Source organism: Somniosus microcephalus, chromosome 31 (genome assembly GCF_052327205.1).
Source record: "Somniosus microcephalus isolate GS21.2 chromosome 31, FLI_Smic_1.0, whole genome shotgun sequence".
NCBI classification, from domain to species: domain Eukaryota; kingdom Metazoa; phylum Chordata; class Chondrichthyes; order Squaliformes; family Somniosidae; genus Somniosus; species Somniosus microcephalus.
The window spans coordinates 25,068,447-25,085,118 of NC_141017.1; the positions used below are offsets into that span (position 1 = coordinate 25,068,447).

Here is a 16,672-nt window from a genome sequence, read left to right on the forward strand (position 1 = left end):
ACCCCAGTGTCTAACCCACTGCCCTGGTACCCCAGTGTCTAACCCACTGCCCTAGTACCCAAGTGTCTAACCCACTGCCCTAGTACCCCAGTGTCTAACCCACTGTCCCTGGTACCCCAGTGTCTAACCCACTGCCCTAGTACCCCAGTGTCTAACCCACTGCCCTAGTACCCCAGTGTCTAACCCACTGCCCTAGTACCCCAGTGTCTAACCCACTGTCCCTGGTACCCCAGTGTCTAACCCACTGCCCTAGTACCCCAGTGTCTAACCCACTGCCCTGGTACCCCAGTGTCTAACCCACTGCCCTAGTACCCCAGTGTCTAACCCACTGCCCTGGTACCCCAGTGTCTAACCCACTGCCCTAGTACCCCAGTGTCTAACCCACTGCCCTAGTACCCCAGTGTCTAACCCACTGCCCTAGTACCCCAGTGTCTAACCCACTGCCCTAGTACCCCAGTGTCTAACCCACTGCCCTAGTACCCCAGTGTCTAACCCACTGCCCTAGTACCCCAGTGTCTAACCCACTGCCCTGGTACCCCAGTGTCTAACCCACTGCCCCTGGTACCCCAGTGTCTAACCCACTGCCCTAGTACCCCAGTGTCTAACCCACTGCCCTTGTACCCCAGTGTCTAACCCTCTGCCCTAGTACCCCAGTGTCTAACCCACTGCCCCTGGTACCCCAGTGTCTAACCCACTGCCCTAGTACCCCAGTGTCTAACCCACTGCCCCAGTACCCCAGTGTCTAACCCACTGCCCTGGTACCCCAGTGTCTAACCCACTGCCCTAGTACCCCAGTGTCTAACCCACTGCCCTAGTACCCCAGTGTCTAACCCACTGCCCTGGTACCCCAGTGTCTAACCCACTGCCCCGGTACCCCAGTGTCTAACCCACTGCCCTAGTACCCCAGTGTCTAACCCACTGCCCTAGTACCCCAGTGTCTAACCCACTGCCCTGGTACCCCAGTGTCTAACCCACTGCCCTAGTACCCTAGTGTCTAACCCACTGCCCTGGTACCCCAGTGTCTAGCCCACTGCCCTGGTACCCCAGTGTCCAACCCACTGCCCTAGTACCCCAGTGTCTAACCCACTGCCCCGGTACCCCAGTGTCTAACCCACTGCCCCTGGTACCCCAGTGTCTAACCCACTGCCCTGGTACACCACTGTCTAACCCACTGCCCTCGTACCCCAGTGTCTAACCCACTGCCCTAGTACCCCAGTGTCTAACCCACTGCCCTAGTACCCCAGTGTCTAACCCACTGCCCTCGTACCCCAGTGTCTAACCCACTGCCCTAGTACCCCAGTGTCTAACCCACTGCCCTTGTACCCCAGTGTCTAACCCACTGCCCTAGTACCCCAGTGTCTAACCCACTGCCACGGTACCCCAGTGTCTAACCCACTGCCCTAGTGCCCCAGTGTCTAACCCACTGCCCTAGTACCCCAGTGTCTAACCCACTGCCCTGGTACCCCAGTGTCTAACCCACTGCCCCTGGTACCCCAGTGTCTAACCCACTGCCCTGGTACCCCAGTGTCTAACCCACTGCCCTGGTACCCCAGTGTCTAACCCACTGCTCCTGGTACCCCAGTGTCTAACCCACTGCCCTAGTACCCCAGTGTCTAACCCACTGCCCTGGTACCCCAGTGTCTAACCCACTGCCACGGTACCCCAGTGTCTAACCCACTGCCCTAGTACCCCAGTGTCTAACCCACTGCCCTGGTACCCCAGTGTCTAACCCACTGCTCCTGGTACCCCAGTGTCTAACCCACTGCCCTGGTACCCCAGTGTCTAACCCACTGCCCTGGTACCCCAGTGTCTAACCCACTGCCCTGGTACCCCAGTGTCTAACCCACTGCTCCTGGTACCCCAGTGTCTAACCCACTGCCCTAGTACCTCAGTGTCTAACCCACTGCCCTAGTACCCCAGTGTCTAACCCACTGCCCCTGGTACCCCAGTGTCTAACCCACTGCCCCCAGTACCCCAGTGTCTAACCCACTGCCCTGGTACCCCAGTGTCTAACCCACTGCCCTGGTACCCCAGTGTCTAACCCACTGCTCCTGGTACCCCAGTGTCTAACCCACTGCCCTGGTACCCCAGTGTCTAACCCACTGCCCTCGTACCCCAGTGTCTAACCCACTGCCCTAGTACCCCAGTGTCTAACCCACTGCCCTAGTACCCCAGTGTCTAACCCACTGCCCTAGTACCTCAGTGTCTAACCCACTGCCCTAGTACCCCAGTGTCTAACCCACTGCCCCTGGTACCCCCAGTGTCTAACCCACTGCCCCCAGTACCCCAGTGTCTAACCCACTGCCCTAGTACCCCAGCGTCTAACCCACTGCCCTGGTACCCCAGTGTCTAACCCACTGCCCTAGTACCCCAGCGTCTAACCCACTGCCCTAGTACCCCAGTGTCTAACCCACTGCCCCCAGTACCCCAGTGTCTAACCCACTGCCCTGGTACCCCAGTGTCTAACCCACTGCCCCTGGTACCCCAGTGTCTAACCCACTGCCCTGGTACCCCAGTGTCTAACCCACTGCCCTGGTACCCCAGTGTCTAACCCACTGCCCTGGTACCCCAGTGTCTAACCCACTGCCCTCGTACCCCAGTGTCTAACCCACTGCCCTAGTACCCCAGTGTCTAACCCACTGCCCTAGTACCCCAGTGTCTAACCCACTGCCCTGGTACCCCAGTGTCTAACCCACTGCCCTAGTACCCGAGTGTCTAACCCACTGCCCTAGTACCCCAGTGTCTCACCCACTGCCCTGGTACCCCAGTGTCTAACCCACTGCCCTAGTACCCCAGTGTCTAACCCACTGCCCCAGTACCCCAGTGTCTAACCCACTGCCCTAGTACCCCAGTGTCTAACCCACTGCCCCAGTACCCCAGTGTCTAACCCACTGCCCTAGTACCCCAGTGTCCAACCCACTGCCCTGGTACCCCAGTGTCTAACCCACTGCCCCTGGTACCCCAGTGTCTAACCCACTGCCCTAGTACCCCAGTGTCTAACCCACTGGCCTCGTACCCCAGTGTCTAACCCTCTGCCCTAGTACCCCAGTGTCTAACCCACTGCCCTAGTACCCCAGTGTCTAACCCACTGCCCTAGTACCCCAGTGTCTAACCCACTGCCCTAGTACCCCAGTGCCTAACCCACTGCCCTGGTACCCCAGTGTCTAACCCACTGCCCTAGTACCCCAGTGTCTAACCCACTGCTCCTGGTACCCCAGTGTCTAACCCACTGCCCTAGTACCCCAGTGTCTAACCCACTGCCCTAGCACCCCAGTGTCTAACCCACTGCCCTGGTACCCCAGTGTCTAACCCACTGCCCCGGTACCCCAGTGTCTAACCCACTGCCCTGGTACCCCAGTGTCTAACCCACTGCTCTAGTACCCCAGTGTCTAACCCACTGCCCCCGTACCCCAGTGTCTAACCCACTGCCCCTGGTACCCCAGTGTCTAACCCACTGCCCCTGGTACCCCAGTGTCTAACCCACTGCCCCTGGTACCCCAGTGTCTAACCCACTGCCCTAGTACCCCAGTGTCTAACCCACTGCCCTAGTACCCCAGTGTCTAACCCACTGCCCTAGTACCCCAGTGTCTAACCCACTGCCCTAGTACCCCAGTGTCTAACCCACTGCCCTAGTACCCCAGTGTCTAACCCACTGCCCCTGGTACCCCAGTGTCTAACCCACTGCCCTAGTACCCCAGTGTCTAACCCACTGCCCTGGTACCCCAGTGTCTAACCCACTGCCCTAGTAACCCAGTGTCTAACACACTGCCCTAGTACCCCAGTGTCTAACCCACTACCCCTGGTACCCCAGTGTCTAACCCACTGCCCTAGTACCCCAGTGTCTAACCCACTGCCCTGGTACCCCAGTGTCTAACCCACTGCCCTAGTACCCCAGTGTCTAACCCACTGCCCCGGTACCCCAGTGTCTAACCCACTGCCCCTGGTACCCCAGTGTCTAACCCACTGCCCTAGTACCCCAGTGTCTAACCCACTGCCCTGGTACCCCAGTGTCTAACCCACTGCCCTAGTACCCCAGTGTCTAACCCACTGCCCTAGTACCCCAGTGTCTAACCCACTGCCCTAGTACCCCAGTGTCTAACCCACTGCCCCGGTACCCCAGTGTCTAACCCACTGCCCTAGTACCCCAGCGTCTAACCCACTGCCCTGGTACCCCAGTGTCTAACCCACTGCCCCGGTACCCCACCCGGTACCCCAGTGTCTAACCCACTGCCCTGGTACCCCAGTGTCTAACCCACTGCCCCTGTTACCCCAGTGTCTAACCCACTGCCCTGGTACCCCAGTGTCTAACCCACTGCCCTAGTACCCCAGTGTCTAACCCACTGCCCTAGTACCCCAGTGTCTAACCCACTGCCCTAGTACCCCAGTGTCTAACCCACTGCCCTAGTACCCCAGTGTCTAACCTACTGCCCTAGTACCCCAGTGTCTAACCCACTGCCCCTGGTACTCCAGTGTCTAACCCACTGCCCTAGTACCCCAGTGTCTAACCCACTGCCCTGGTACCCCAGTGTCTAACCCACTGCCCTGGTACCCCAGTGTCTAACCCACTGCCCTAGTACCCCAGTGTCTAACCCACTGCCCTGGTACCCCAGTGTCTAACCCACTGCCCTGGTACCCCAGTGTCTAACCCACTGCCCTAGTACCCCAGCGTCTAACCCACTGCCCTGGTACCCCAGTGTCTAACCCACTGCCCTAGTACCCCAGTGTCTAACCCACTGCCCTGGTACCCCAGTGTCTAACCCACTGCCCCTGGTACCCCAGTGTCTAACCCACTGCTCCTGGTACCCCAGTGTCTAACGCACTGCCCTCGTACCCCAGTGTCTAACCCACTGCCCTAGTACCCCAGTGTCTAACCCACTGCCCTAGTACCCCAGTGTCTAACCCACTGCCCTAGTACCCCAGTGTCTAACCCACTGCCCTAGTACCCCAGTGTCTAACCCACTGCCCTCGTACCCCAGTGTCTAACCCACTGCCCTGGTACCCCAGTGTCTAACCCACTGCCCTAGTACCCCAGTGTCTAACCCACTACCCTCGTACCCCAGTGTCTAACCCACTGCCCCTGGTACCCCAGTGTCTAACCCACTGCCCTAGTACCCCAGTGTCTAACCCACTGCCCTGGTACCCCAGTGTCTAACCCACTGCTCCTGATACCCCAGTGTCTAACCCACTGCCCTAGTACCCCAGTGTCTAACCCACTGCCCCTGGTACCCCAGTGTCTAACCCACTGCTCCTGATACCCCAGTGTCTAACCCACTGCCCTGGTACCCCAGTGTCTAACCCACTGCCCCTGGTACCCCAGTGTCTAACCCACTGCCCTAGTACCCCAGTGTCTAACCCACTGCCCTAGTACCCCAGTGTCTAACCCACTGCCCTGGTACCCCAGTGTCTAACCCACTGCCCTGGTACCCCAGTGTCTAACCCACTGCCCTGGTACCCCAGTGTCTAACCCACTGCCCTGGTACCCCAGTGTCTAACCCACTGCCCTGGTACCCCAGTGTCTAACCCACTGCCCCAGTACCCCAGTGTCTAACCCACTGCCCTAGTACCCCAGTGTCTAACCCACTGCCCTAGTACCCCAGTGTCTAACCCACTGCCCTAGTACCCCAGTGTCTAACCCACTGCCCTGGTACCCCAGTGCCTAACCCACTGCCCTAGTACCCCAGTGTCTAACCCACTGTCCCTGGTACCCAGTGTCTAACCCACTGCCCTAGTACCCAGTGTCTAACCCACTGCCCTGGTACCCCAGTGTCTAACCTACTGCCCTAGTACCCCAGTGTCTAACCCACTGCCCTAGTACCCCAGTGTCTAACCACTGCCCTGGTACCCCAGTGTCTAACCCACTGCCCTCGTACCCCAGTGTCTAACCCACTGCCCTAGTACCCCAGTGTCTAACCCACTGCCCTGGTACCCCAGTGTCTAACCACTGCCCTAGTACCCCAGTGTCTAACCCACTGCTCCTGGTACCCCAGTGTCTAACCCACTGCCCTAGTCCCCCAGTGTCTAACCGACTGCCCTAGTACCCCAGTGTCTAACCCACTGCCCTAGTCCCCCAGTGTCTAACCCACTGCCCTAGTACCCCAGTGTCTAACCCTCTGCCCTAGTCCCCCAGTGTCTAACCCACTGCCCTAGTACCCCAGTGTCTAACCCACTGCCCTAGTACCCCAGTGTCTAACCCACTGCCCTGGTACCCCAGTGTCTAACCCACTGCCCAAGTACCCAGTGTCTAACCCACTGCCCTAGTACCCCAGTGTCTAACCCACTGCCCCTGGTACCCCAGTGTCTAACCCACTGCCCTAGTACCCCAGTGTCTAACCCACTGCCCTAGTACCCCAGTGTCTAACCCACTGCCCTGGTACCCCAGTGTCTAACCCACTGCCCTCGTACCCCAGTGTCTAACCCACTGCCCCTGGTACCCCAGTGTCTAACCCACTGCCCTAGTACCCCAGTGTCTAACCCACTGCCCTCGTACCCAGTGTCTAACCCACTGCCCTAGTACCCAGTGTCTAACCCACTGCCCTGGTACCCCAGTGTCTAACCCACTGCCCTAGTACCCCAGTGTCTAACCCACTGCTCTAGTACCCCAGTGTCTAACCCACTGCCCTGGTACCCCAGTGTCTAACCACTGCCCTGGTACCCCAGTGTCTAACCCACTGCCCGAGTACCCCAGTGTCTAACCCACTGCCCTAGTACCCCAGTGTCTAACCACTGCCCTAGTACCCCAGTGTCTAACCCACTGCCCTGGTACCCCAGTGTCTAACCCACTGCCCTGGTACCCCAGTGTCTAACCCACTGCCCTAGTACCCCAGTGCCTAACCCACTGCCCTGGTACCCCAGTGTCTAACCCACTGCCCTAGTACCCCAGTGTCTAACCCACTGCCCTGGTACCCCAGTGTCTAACCCACTGCCCTGGTACCCCAGTGTCTAACCCACTGCCCTAGTACCCCAGTGTCTACCCACTGCCCTGTACCCCAGTGTCTAACCCACTGCCTAGTACCCCAGTGTCTAACCCACTGCCCTGGTACCCCAGTGTCTAACCCACTGCCCTGGTACCCCAGTGTCTAACCCACTGCCCTAGTACCCCAGTGCCTAACCCACTGCCCTGGTACCCCAGTGTCTAACCCACTGCCCTAGTACCCCAGTGTCTAACCCACTGCCCTGGTACCCCAGTGTCTAACCCCACTGCCCCTGGTACCCCAGTGTCTAACCCACTGCCCTAGTACCCCAGTGTCTAACCCACTGCCCTGGTACCCCAGTGTCTAACCCACTGCCCTCGTACCCAGTGTCTAACCCACTGCCCTAGTACCCCAGTGTCTAACCCACTGCCCTGGTACCCCAGTGTCTAACCCACTGCCCTAGTACCCCAGTGTCTAACCCACTGCCCTAGTACCCCAGTGTCTAACCCACCGCCCTGGTACCCCAGTGTCTAACCCACTGCCCTAGTACCCCAGTGTCTAACCCACTGCCCTAGTACCCAGTGTCTAACCCACTGCCCCTGGTACCCCAGTGTCTAACCCACTGCCCTAGTACCCCAAGTGTCTAACCCACTGCCCTAGTACCCCAGTGTCTAACCCACTGCCCCTGGTACTCCAGTGTCTACCCACTGCCCTAGTACCCCAGTGTCTAACCCACTGCCCTGTACCCCAGTGTCTAACCCACTGCCCTGGTACCCCCCAGTGTCTACCCACTGCCCTAGTACCCCAGTGTCTAACCCACTGCCCTAGTACCCCAGTGTCTAACCCACTGCCCTGGTACCCCAGTGTCTAACCCACTGCCCTGGTACCCCAGTGTCTAACCACTGCCCTAGTACCCCAGTGTCTAACCCACTGCCCTGGTACCCCAGTGTCTAACCCACTGCCCTAGTACCCCAGTGTCTAACCCACTGCCCTGGTACCCCAGTGTCTAACCCACTGCCCCTGGTACCCCAGTGTCTAACCCACTGCTCCTGGTACCCCAGTGTCTAACCCACTGCCCTGGTACCCCAGTGTCTAACCCACTGCCCTCGTACCCCAGTGTCTAACCCACTGCCCCGTACCCCAGTGTCTAACCCACTGCCCTCGTACCCAGTGTCTAACCCACTGCCCTGGTACCCCAGTGTCTAACCCACTGCCCTCGTACCCCAGTGTCTAACGCACTGCCCTCGTACCCCAGTGTCTAACCCACTGCCCTAGTACCCCAGTGTCTAACCCACTGCCCTCGTACCCCAGTGTCTAACCCACTACCCTCGTACCCCAGTGTCTAACCCACTGCCCCTGGTACCCCAGTGTCTAACCCACTGCCCCTGGTACCCCAGTGTCTAACCCACTGCCCTAGTACCCCAGTGTCTAACCCACTGCCCTGGTACCGCCAGTGTCTAACCCACTGCTCCTGATACCCCAGTGTCTAACCCACTGCCCTGGTACCCCAGTGTCTAACCCACTGCCCTAGTACCCCAGTGTCTAACCCACTGCCCTGGTACCCCAGTGTCTAACCCACTGCCCTGGTACCCCAGTGTCTAACCCACTGCCCTGGTACCCCAGTGTCTAACCCACTGCCCTGGTACCCCAGTGTCTAACCCACTGCCCTGGTACCCCAGTGTCTAACCCACTGCCCTGGTACCCCAGTGTCTAGCGCACTGCCCCGGTACCCCAGTGTCTAACCCACTGCCCTGGTACCCCAGTGTCTAACCCACTGCCCTGGTACCCCAGTGTCTAACCCACTGCCCTAGTACCCCAGTGTCTAACCCACTGCCCCTGGTACCCCAGTGTCTAACCCACTGCCCCTGGTACCCCAGTGTCTAACCCACTGCCCTAGTACCCCAGTGTCTAACCCACTGCCCTGGTACCCCAGTGTCTAACCCACTGCTCCTGATACCCCAGTGTCTAACCCACTGCCCTGGTACCCCAGTGTCTAACCCACTGCCCTAGTACCCCAGTGTCTAACCCACTGCCCTGGTACCCCAGTGTCTAACCCACTGCCCTGGTACCCCAGTGTCTAACCCACTGCCCTGGTACCCCAGTGTCTAACCCACTGCCCTAGTACCCCAGTGTCTAACCCACTGCCCTGGTACCCCAGTGCCTAACCCACTGCCCTGGTACCCCAGTGTCTAACCCACTGCCCCTGGTACCCCAGTGTCTAACCCACTGCCCCTGGTACCCCAGTGTCTAACCCACTGCCCTGGTACCCCAGTGTCTAACCCACTGCCCTGGTACCCCAGTGTGTAACCCACTGCCCTAGTACCCCAGTGTCTAACCCACTGCCCTAGTACCCCAGTGTCTAACCCACTGCCCTGGTACCCCAGTGTCTAACCCACTGCCCCGGTACCCCAGTGTCTAACCCACTGCCCTGGTACCCCAGTGTCTAACCCACTGCCCTAGTACCCCAGTGTCTAACCCACTGCCCTAGTACCCCAGTGTCTAACCCACTGCCCCAGTACCCCAGTGTCTAACCCACTGCCCTAGTACCCCAGTGTCTAACCCACTGCCCTAGTACCCCAGTGTCTAACCCACTGCCCTAGTACCCCAGTGTCTAACCCACTGCCCTAGTACCCCAGTGTCTAACCCACTGCCCTAGTACCCCAGTGTCTAACCCACTGTCCCTGGTACCCCAGTGTCTAACCCACTGCCCTGGTACCCCAGTGTCTAACCCACTGCCCTAGTACCCCAGTGTCTAACCCACTGCCCTGGTACCCCAGTGTCTAACCCACTGCCCTCGTACCCCAGTGTCTAACCCACTGCCCTAGTACCCCAGTGTCTAATCCACTGCCCTAGTACCCCAGTGTCTAACCCACTGCCCTGGTACCCCAGTGTCTAACCCACTGCCCTAGTACCCCAGTGTCTAACCCACTGCCCTGGTACCCCAGTGTCTAACCCACTGCCCTCGTACCCCAGTGTCTAACCTACTGCCCTAGTACCCCAGTGTCTAACCCACTGCCCTAGTACCCCAGTGTCTAACCCACTGCCCTGGTACCCCAGTGTCTAACCCACTGCCCTCGTACCCCAGTGTCTAACCCACTGCCCTAGTACCCCAGTGTCTAACCCACTGCCCTGGTACCCCAGTGTCTAACCCACTGCCCAAGTACCCCAGTGTCTAACCCACTGCCCTAGTACCCCAGTGTCTAACCCACTGCCCCTGGTACCCCAGTGTCTAACCCACTGCCCTAGTACCCCAGTGTCTAACCCACTGCCCTAGTACCCCAGTGTCTAACCCACTGCCCTAGTACCCCAGTGTCTAACCCACTGCCCTGGTACCCCAGTGTCTAACCCACTGCCCCGGTACCCCAGTGTCTAACCCACTGCCCTAGTACCCCAGTGTCTAACCCACTGCCCTAGTACCCCAGTGTCTAACCCACTGCCCTAGTACCCCAGTGTCTAACCCACTGCCCTAGTACCCCAGTGTCTAACCCACTGCCCTAGTACCCCAGTGTCTAACCCACTGCCCCAGTACCCCAGTGTCTAACCCACTGCCCTAGTACCCCAGTGTCTAACCCACTGCTCCTGGTACCCCAGTGTCTAACCCACTGCCCTGGTACCCCAGTGTCTAACCCACTGCCCGAGTACCCCAGTGTCTAACCCACTGCCCTAGTACCCCAGTGTCTAACCCACTGCCCTAGTACCCCAGTGTCTAACCCACTGCCCTGGTACCCCAGTGTCTAACCCACTGCCCTGGTACCCCAGTGTCTAACCCACTGCCCTAGTACCCCAGTGCCTAACCCACTGCCCTGGTACCCCAGTGTCTAACCCACTGCCCTAGTACCCCAGTGTCTAACCCACTGCCCTAGTACCCCAGTGTCTAACCCACTGCCCCTGGTACCCCAGTGTCTAACCCACTGCCCTAGTACCCCAGTGTCTAACCCACTGCCCTGGTACCCCAGTGTCTAACCCACTGCCCTAGTACCCCAGTGTCTAACCCACTGCCCTGGTACCCCAGTGTCTAACCCACTGCCCTAGTACCCCAGTGTCTAACCCACTGCCCTAGTACCCCAGTGTCTAACCCACCGCCCTGGTACCCCAGTGTCTAACCCACTGCCCTAGTACCCCAGTGTCTAACCCACTGCCCTAGTACCCCAGTGTCTAACCCACTGCCCCTGGTACCCCAGTGTCTAACCCACTGCCCTAGTACCCCAGTGTCTAACCCACTGCCCTAGTACCCCAGTGTCTAACCCACTGCCCTAGTACCCCAGTGTCTAACCCACTGCCCTAGTACCCCAGTGTCTAACCCACTGCTCCTGGTACCCCAGTGTCTAACCCACTGCCCTGGTACCCCAGTGTCTAACCTACTGCCCTAGTACCCCAGTGTCTAACCCACTGCCCTAGTGCCCCAGTGTCTAACCCACTGCCCTGGTACCCCAGTGTCTAACCTACTGCCCTAGTACCCCAGTGTCTAACCCACTGCCCTAGTACCCCAGTGTCTAACCCACTGCCCTAGTACCCCAGTGTCTAACCCACTGCCCTGGTACCCCAGTGTCTAACCTACTGCCCTAGTACCCCAGTGTCTAACCCACTGCCCTAGTACCCCAGTGTCTAACCCACTGCCCGAGTACCCCAGTGTCTAACCCACTGCCCGAGTACCCCAGTGTCTAACCCACTGCCCTAGTGCCCCAGTGTCTAACCCACTGCCCTAGTACCCCAGTGTCTAACCCACTGCCCTGGTACCCCGGTGTCTAACCCACTGCCCTGGTACCCCAGTGTCTAACCCACTGCCCCTGGTACCCCAGTGTCTAACCCACTGCCCTAGTACCCCAGTGTCTAACCCACTGCCCTAGTACCCCAGTGTCTAACCCACTGCCCCTGGTACCCCAGTGTCTAACCCACTGCCCCTGGTACCCCAGTGTCTAACCCACTGCCCTAGTACCCCAGTGTCTAACCCACTGCCCTAGTACCCCAGTGTCTAACCCACTGCCCCTGGTACCCCAGTGTCTAACCCACTGCCCTAGTACCCCAGTGTCTAACCCACTGCCCTAGTACCCCAGTGTCTAACCCACTGCCCTAGTACCCCAGTGTCTAACCCACTGCCCTGGTACCCCAGTGTCTAACCCACTGCCCTGGTACCCCAGTGTCTAACCCACTGCCCTAGTACCCCAGTGTCTAACCCACTGCCCTGGTACCCCAGTGTCTAACCCACTGCCCTTGTACCCCAGTGTCTAACCCACTGCTCCTGGTACCCCAGTGTCTAACCCACTGCCCTAGTACCCCAGTGTCTAACCCACTGCCCTAGTACCCCAGTGTCTAACCCACTGCCCTGGTACCCCAGTGTCTAACCCACTGCCCCGGTACCCCAGTGTCTAACCCACTGCCCTGGTACCCCAGTGTCTAACCCACTGCTCTAGTACCCCAGTGTCTAACCCACTGCCCCTGGTACCCCAGTGTCTAACCCACTGCCCTAGTACCCCAGTGTCTAACCCACTGCCCTAGTACCCCAGTGTCTAACCCACTGCCCTAGTACCCCAGTTTCTAACCCACTGCCCTAGTACCCCAGTGTCTAACCCACTGCCCTAGTACCCCAGTGTCTAACCCACTGCCCTAGTACCCCAGTGTCTAACCCGCTGCCCTAGTACCCCAGTGTCTAGCCCACTGCTCCTGGTACCCCAGTGCCCACATTAAAATAAATTTCTTATTTGAGAAATCTGCAGCTCCAGTGTAGAATAATACAATGATACAGCACAGAAGGAGGCCACTCGGACAATTGTGTCTTTGCCGGCTCTTTGAAAGAGTGATCCAATTAGTCCCACACCCCTTCCTTTTACCCATCGCCCTACCCATTTTTCCCTTCAAGTATTTATCCAATTCCCTTTTGAATCTGCTTCCACCACCCTTTCAGGCAGTGCGTCCAGATCATAACAACTTGCTGCGTGAAGAAATGTCTCCTCATCTCACCTCTGGTTCTTTTGCCAATTATCTTTAATCTGTGTCCTCTGGTTCCCAACCCTTCTGCCACTGGAAACAGTTACTCCTTATTTATTCTATCAAAGTCCTTCATGATTTTGAACATATCAAATCTCTTAACCTTCTCTGCTCTAAGGAGAACAACCCCCAGCTTCTCTAGTCTCGCCACGTAACTGAAGTTCTTCATTCCTGCTACCCTCTCTAAGACCTTGACATCCTGCCTAAAGTGTGGTGCCAAAAATGGGATACAATGCTCCAGCTGGGGTCTAACCAGTGTTTTATAATGGTTTAGCATAACTTCCTTGCTTTTGTATTCTACGCCTCTGTTTATAAAGCCACAGATCCTGTATGCTTTTTTAACAGCTTTCTCAACTTGTCCTGCCACCTTCAAAGATTTGTGTATACACACCTCCAGGTCTCTCTGTACCTGCACCCCCTTTAAAGTTGTGCCATTTAGTTTATATTGCCTCTCCTCATTCTTCCTTCCAAAATGCATCACTTCACACTTCTCTGTGTTAAATTGCATCTGCCACCTGTCTGCCCATTTCACCAGCCTGTCTGTGCCCTCCTCAAGTCTGTTACTGTCCTCCTCACTGTTTACTACATTTCTGAGTTTTGTGTCATCTGAAAACTTTGAAATTAATGCCCTGTATACACCAATATATTTAGAGATCCGTTCCTCCTCAGAAACATTCCCTCTCCTGTAGATCCTTTCTCCCTGGTTGTCATCCTCTATTTGTTCCCCTTATCCATTCCCCTGCTCCCCACCTCCCCAGTTGTGCAGTTTTCACAGGATGATGATTTCTTTCTCCAAAAACCGGTCCGCTGACGATTTCAAGTGGTATCTTTTCCTCCTCAGATCCGTTGGAAGTACATGATAGTGGACGAGGGCCACCGTATGAAGAACCACCACTGTAAGCTCACGCAGGTGCTGAACACGCATTATGTGGCACCGCGCCGTCTGCTGCTCACTGGCACACCACTTCAAAACAAGCTGCCCGAGCTGTGGGCACTCCTCAACTTCCTCCTGCCCACTATTTTCAAAAGCTGCAACACGTTCGAGCAGTGGTTCAACGCCCCCTTCGCCATGACGGGAGAAAAGGTAGGTCAAGGGCGTGGGGTCAGAGATCACCATCGTGAGAAGGGATTGACAGATCCGAGCGTTGTCGATTCAACGACAACAACTTGCATTTATATAGCGCCTTTAACCTCCTACAGCCCTGCCACCCTCCAAGATCTCTGCGCTCCTCCAATTCTGGCCTCTTGCAAATCCCCGATTTCCATCGCTCCACCATTGGCGGCCGTGCCTTCAGCTGCCTGGGCCCTAAGTTCTGGCATTCCCTCCCTAAACCTCTCCGCCTCTCTCTCCTCCTTTAAGACGTTCCTTAAAACCTACTTCTTTGACCAAGCTTTTGGTCACCTGCCCTAATATCTCCTTATGTGGCTCGGTGTCAAATTGTGTTTGATTACGCTCATGTGAAGCGCCTTGGGACGTTTAAAAAAAAAAAATTATTCATTGATGGGATGTGGGCGTCGCTGGCTAGGCCTGCATTTAGTGCCCATCCCTAATTGCCCTTGAGAAGATGGTGGTGAGCCGCCTTCTTGAACCGCTGCAGTCCATATGGTGTAGGTACACCCACAATGCTGTTAGGAAGGGAGTTCCAGGATTTTGGCCCAGCGACAGTGAAGGAACAGCGATACAGGTCCAAGTCAGGATGGTGTGTGGCTTGGAGGGGAACTTGTAGGTGGTGATGTTCCCATGCGTCTGCTGCCCTTGTCCTTCTAAGTGGTAGAGGTCGCGGGTTTGGAAGGTGCTGTTGAAGGAGCTTTGGCGAGTTGCTGCAGTGCATCTTGTAGATGGTACACACTGCAGCCACAGTGCGCCGGTGGTGGAGGGAGTGAATGTTGAAGGTGGTGGATGGAGTGCCAATCAAGCGGGCTGCTTTATCCTGAATGGTGTCGAGCTTCTTGAGTGTTGTTGGAGCTGCACTCATCCAGGCAAGTGGCGAGTATTCCATCACACTCCTGACTTGTGCCTTGTAGATGGTGGAAAGGCTTTGGGGAGTCAGGAAGTGAGACACTCGCCGCAGAATTCCCAGCCTCTGGCCTGCTCTTGTAGCCACAGTATTTATATGGCTGGTCCAGTTCAGTTTCTGATCAATGGTAACCCCCAAGATGTTGATAGTGGGGGATTCAGCGATGGTAATGCCATTGAATGTCATGGGGAGATGGTTAGAGTCTCGCTTGTTGGAGATGGTCATTGCCTGGCACTTGTGTGGTGTGAATGTTACTTGCCACTTGTCAGCCCAAGTCTGAATGTTGTCCAGGTCTTGCTGCATATGGACATGGACTGCGTCAGTATCTGACGAGTCTCGAATGGTGCTGACCACAAACAGTGTGCAATCATCAGCAAACATCCCCACTTCTGACCTTATGATGGAGGGAAGGTCATTGATGAAACAGCTGAAGATGGTTGGGCCTAGGACACTGCCCTGAGGAACTCCTGCAGTGATGTCATGTGATTGAGATGAATGACCTCCAACAACCACAGCCAACTTCCTTTGTGCTAGGTATGATTCCAACCAATGGAGAGTTTTCCCCTTGATTCCCATTGACTTCAGTTTTGCTAGGCGTTAAAGGCGCTATATAAATGCAAGTTGTTGTTAATGCAGTAAAACGCTCCAAGCTGCTTTGCGGGAGCGATAAAATGATTCGAGTTGAATCTGGTTTAATCCACTCTGAGCCAGAAATGACTCTTAATTCTGACTGGGACTAAAACGTTTCCAGAATGTTCCCCATTTTGGTTTGTATTTTTAGTTCCCCGAGCATCGCACAGTCCCACCTCACAGTGAGCAGAAAGACAAGTTCCCAAAGGGTTCAGTTTAGTCATTATTAATAAAAATGGATCTCATGAACAGGAAACCTTCCTCAAATTGGTTATAAAATCGACCTGATCAGTGGCTCTGTGTCATGTGATGGCTGCTTTACGCTGGCTTGTCTCTTGACTGCACATGCAGGCTGTGTTCCCTGCGTCGGGTGTGGGATAAGCTAACTAACAGACGCTTCCGAATGTTTACACTGACCTGCCCAGAGGCACAGGAGGACTACAAGGAGGGTAGCCCCTGCCCCAGGACCCTGGCTGGATTCCCCACTCCCCACCACCGTGGCGGGGGGGGGGGGCGAGACTTGCCTGTCTCTGGGCACAGTTGTTGCGGGGGAAGGTGGGGGTTGAGTCTCGCTGTGCTATTTGTTGTTGCAATGGGGCTGGGTGCTATTGGTCTTCGTCAGCTGGTTTCTTAGTTGTCAGCCGTGGCTCAGTGAGTAGCACTCTCACCCCTGAGTCGGAAGATCGTGTGTGTCTGGAGTGTTCAAGCCCCACGCCATACACACTTGAGCACATAATCTAGGCCGACACTCTAGTGCAGTGCTGAGGGAGTGCTGCGCTGCCGGATGTGCTGTCTTTCGGATGAGACTTTAAACCGAGGCCCTGACTGCCCTCTCAGGTGGATGTAAAAGATCTCATGACACTATTGAGAAGAAGAGCAGCGGAGTTCTCCCCATTGCCCTGGCCAATATTTATCCCTCAACCAGTATCACAAAAAAAACAGACTATCTGTTGTGGTCAGACTAACAGCACAGTGGCATAGTGGTTAGCACTGTTGCCTCACAGCGCCAGGGACCCGGGTTCAAATCCGGCCTCGGGTGACTGTCTGTGTGGAGTTTGCACATTCTCCCTGTGTTTGCGTGGGTTTCCTCCGGGTGCTCCGGTTTCCTTCCACAGTCCAAAGATGTGC

General features: G+C 56.7%; 1 protein-coding gene across 3 annotated transcripts in view; it reads left to right on the forward strand.

Annotated features, from left to right (window-relative positions):
- LOC147097656 (SWI/SNF-related matrix-associated actin-dependent regulator of chromatin subfamily A member 4-like) overlaps positions 1-16,672 on the forward strand; it is a 137,531-nt gene that overhangs the window by 81,194 nt on the left and 39,665 nt on the right. For all 3 annotated transcript variants that reach the window (XM_085971651.1, XM_085971650.1, XM_085971649.1), the window contains exon 20: positions 13,738-13,980. In XM_085971651.1, the coding sequence (XP_085827777.1) occupies positions 13,738-13,980 (243 nt within the window). The remainder of the gene's footprint in view (positions 1-13,737; positions 13,981-16,672) is intronic.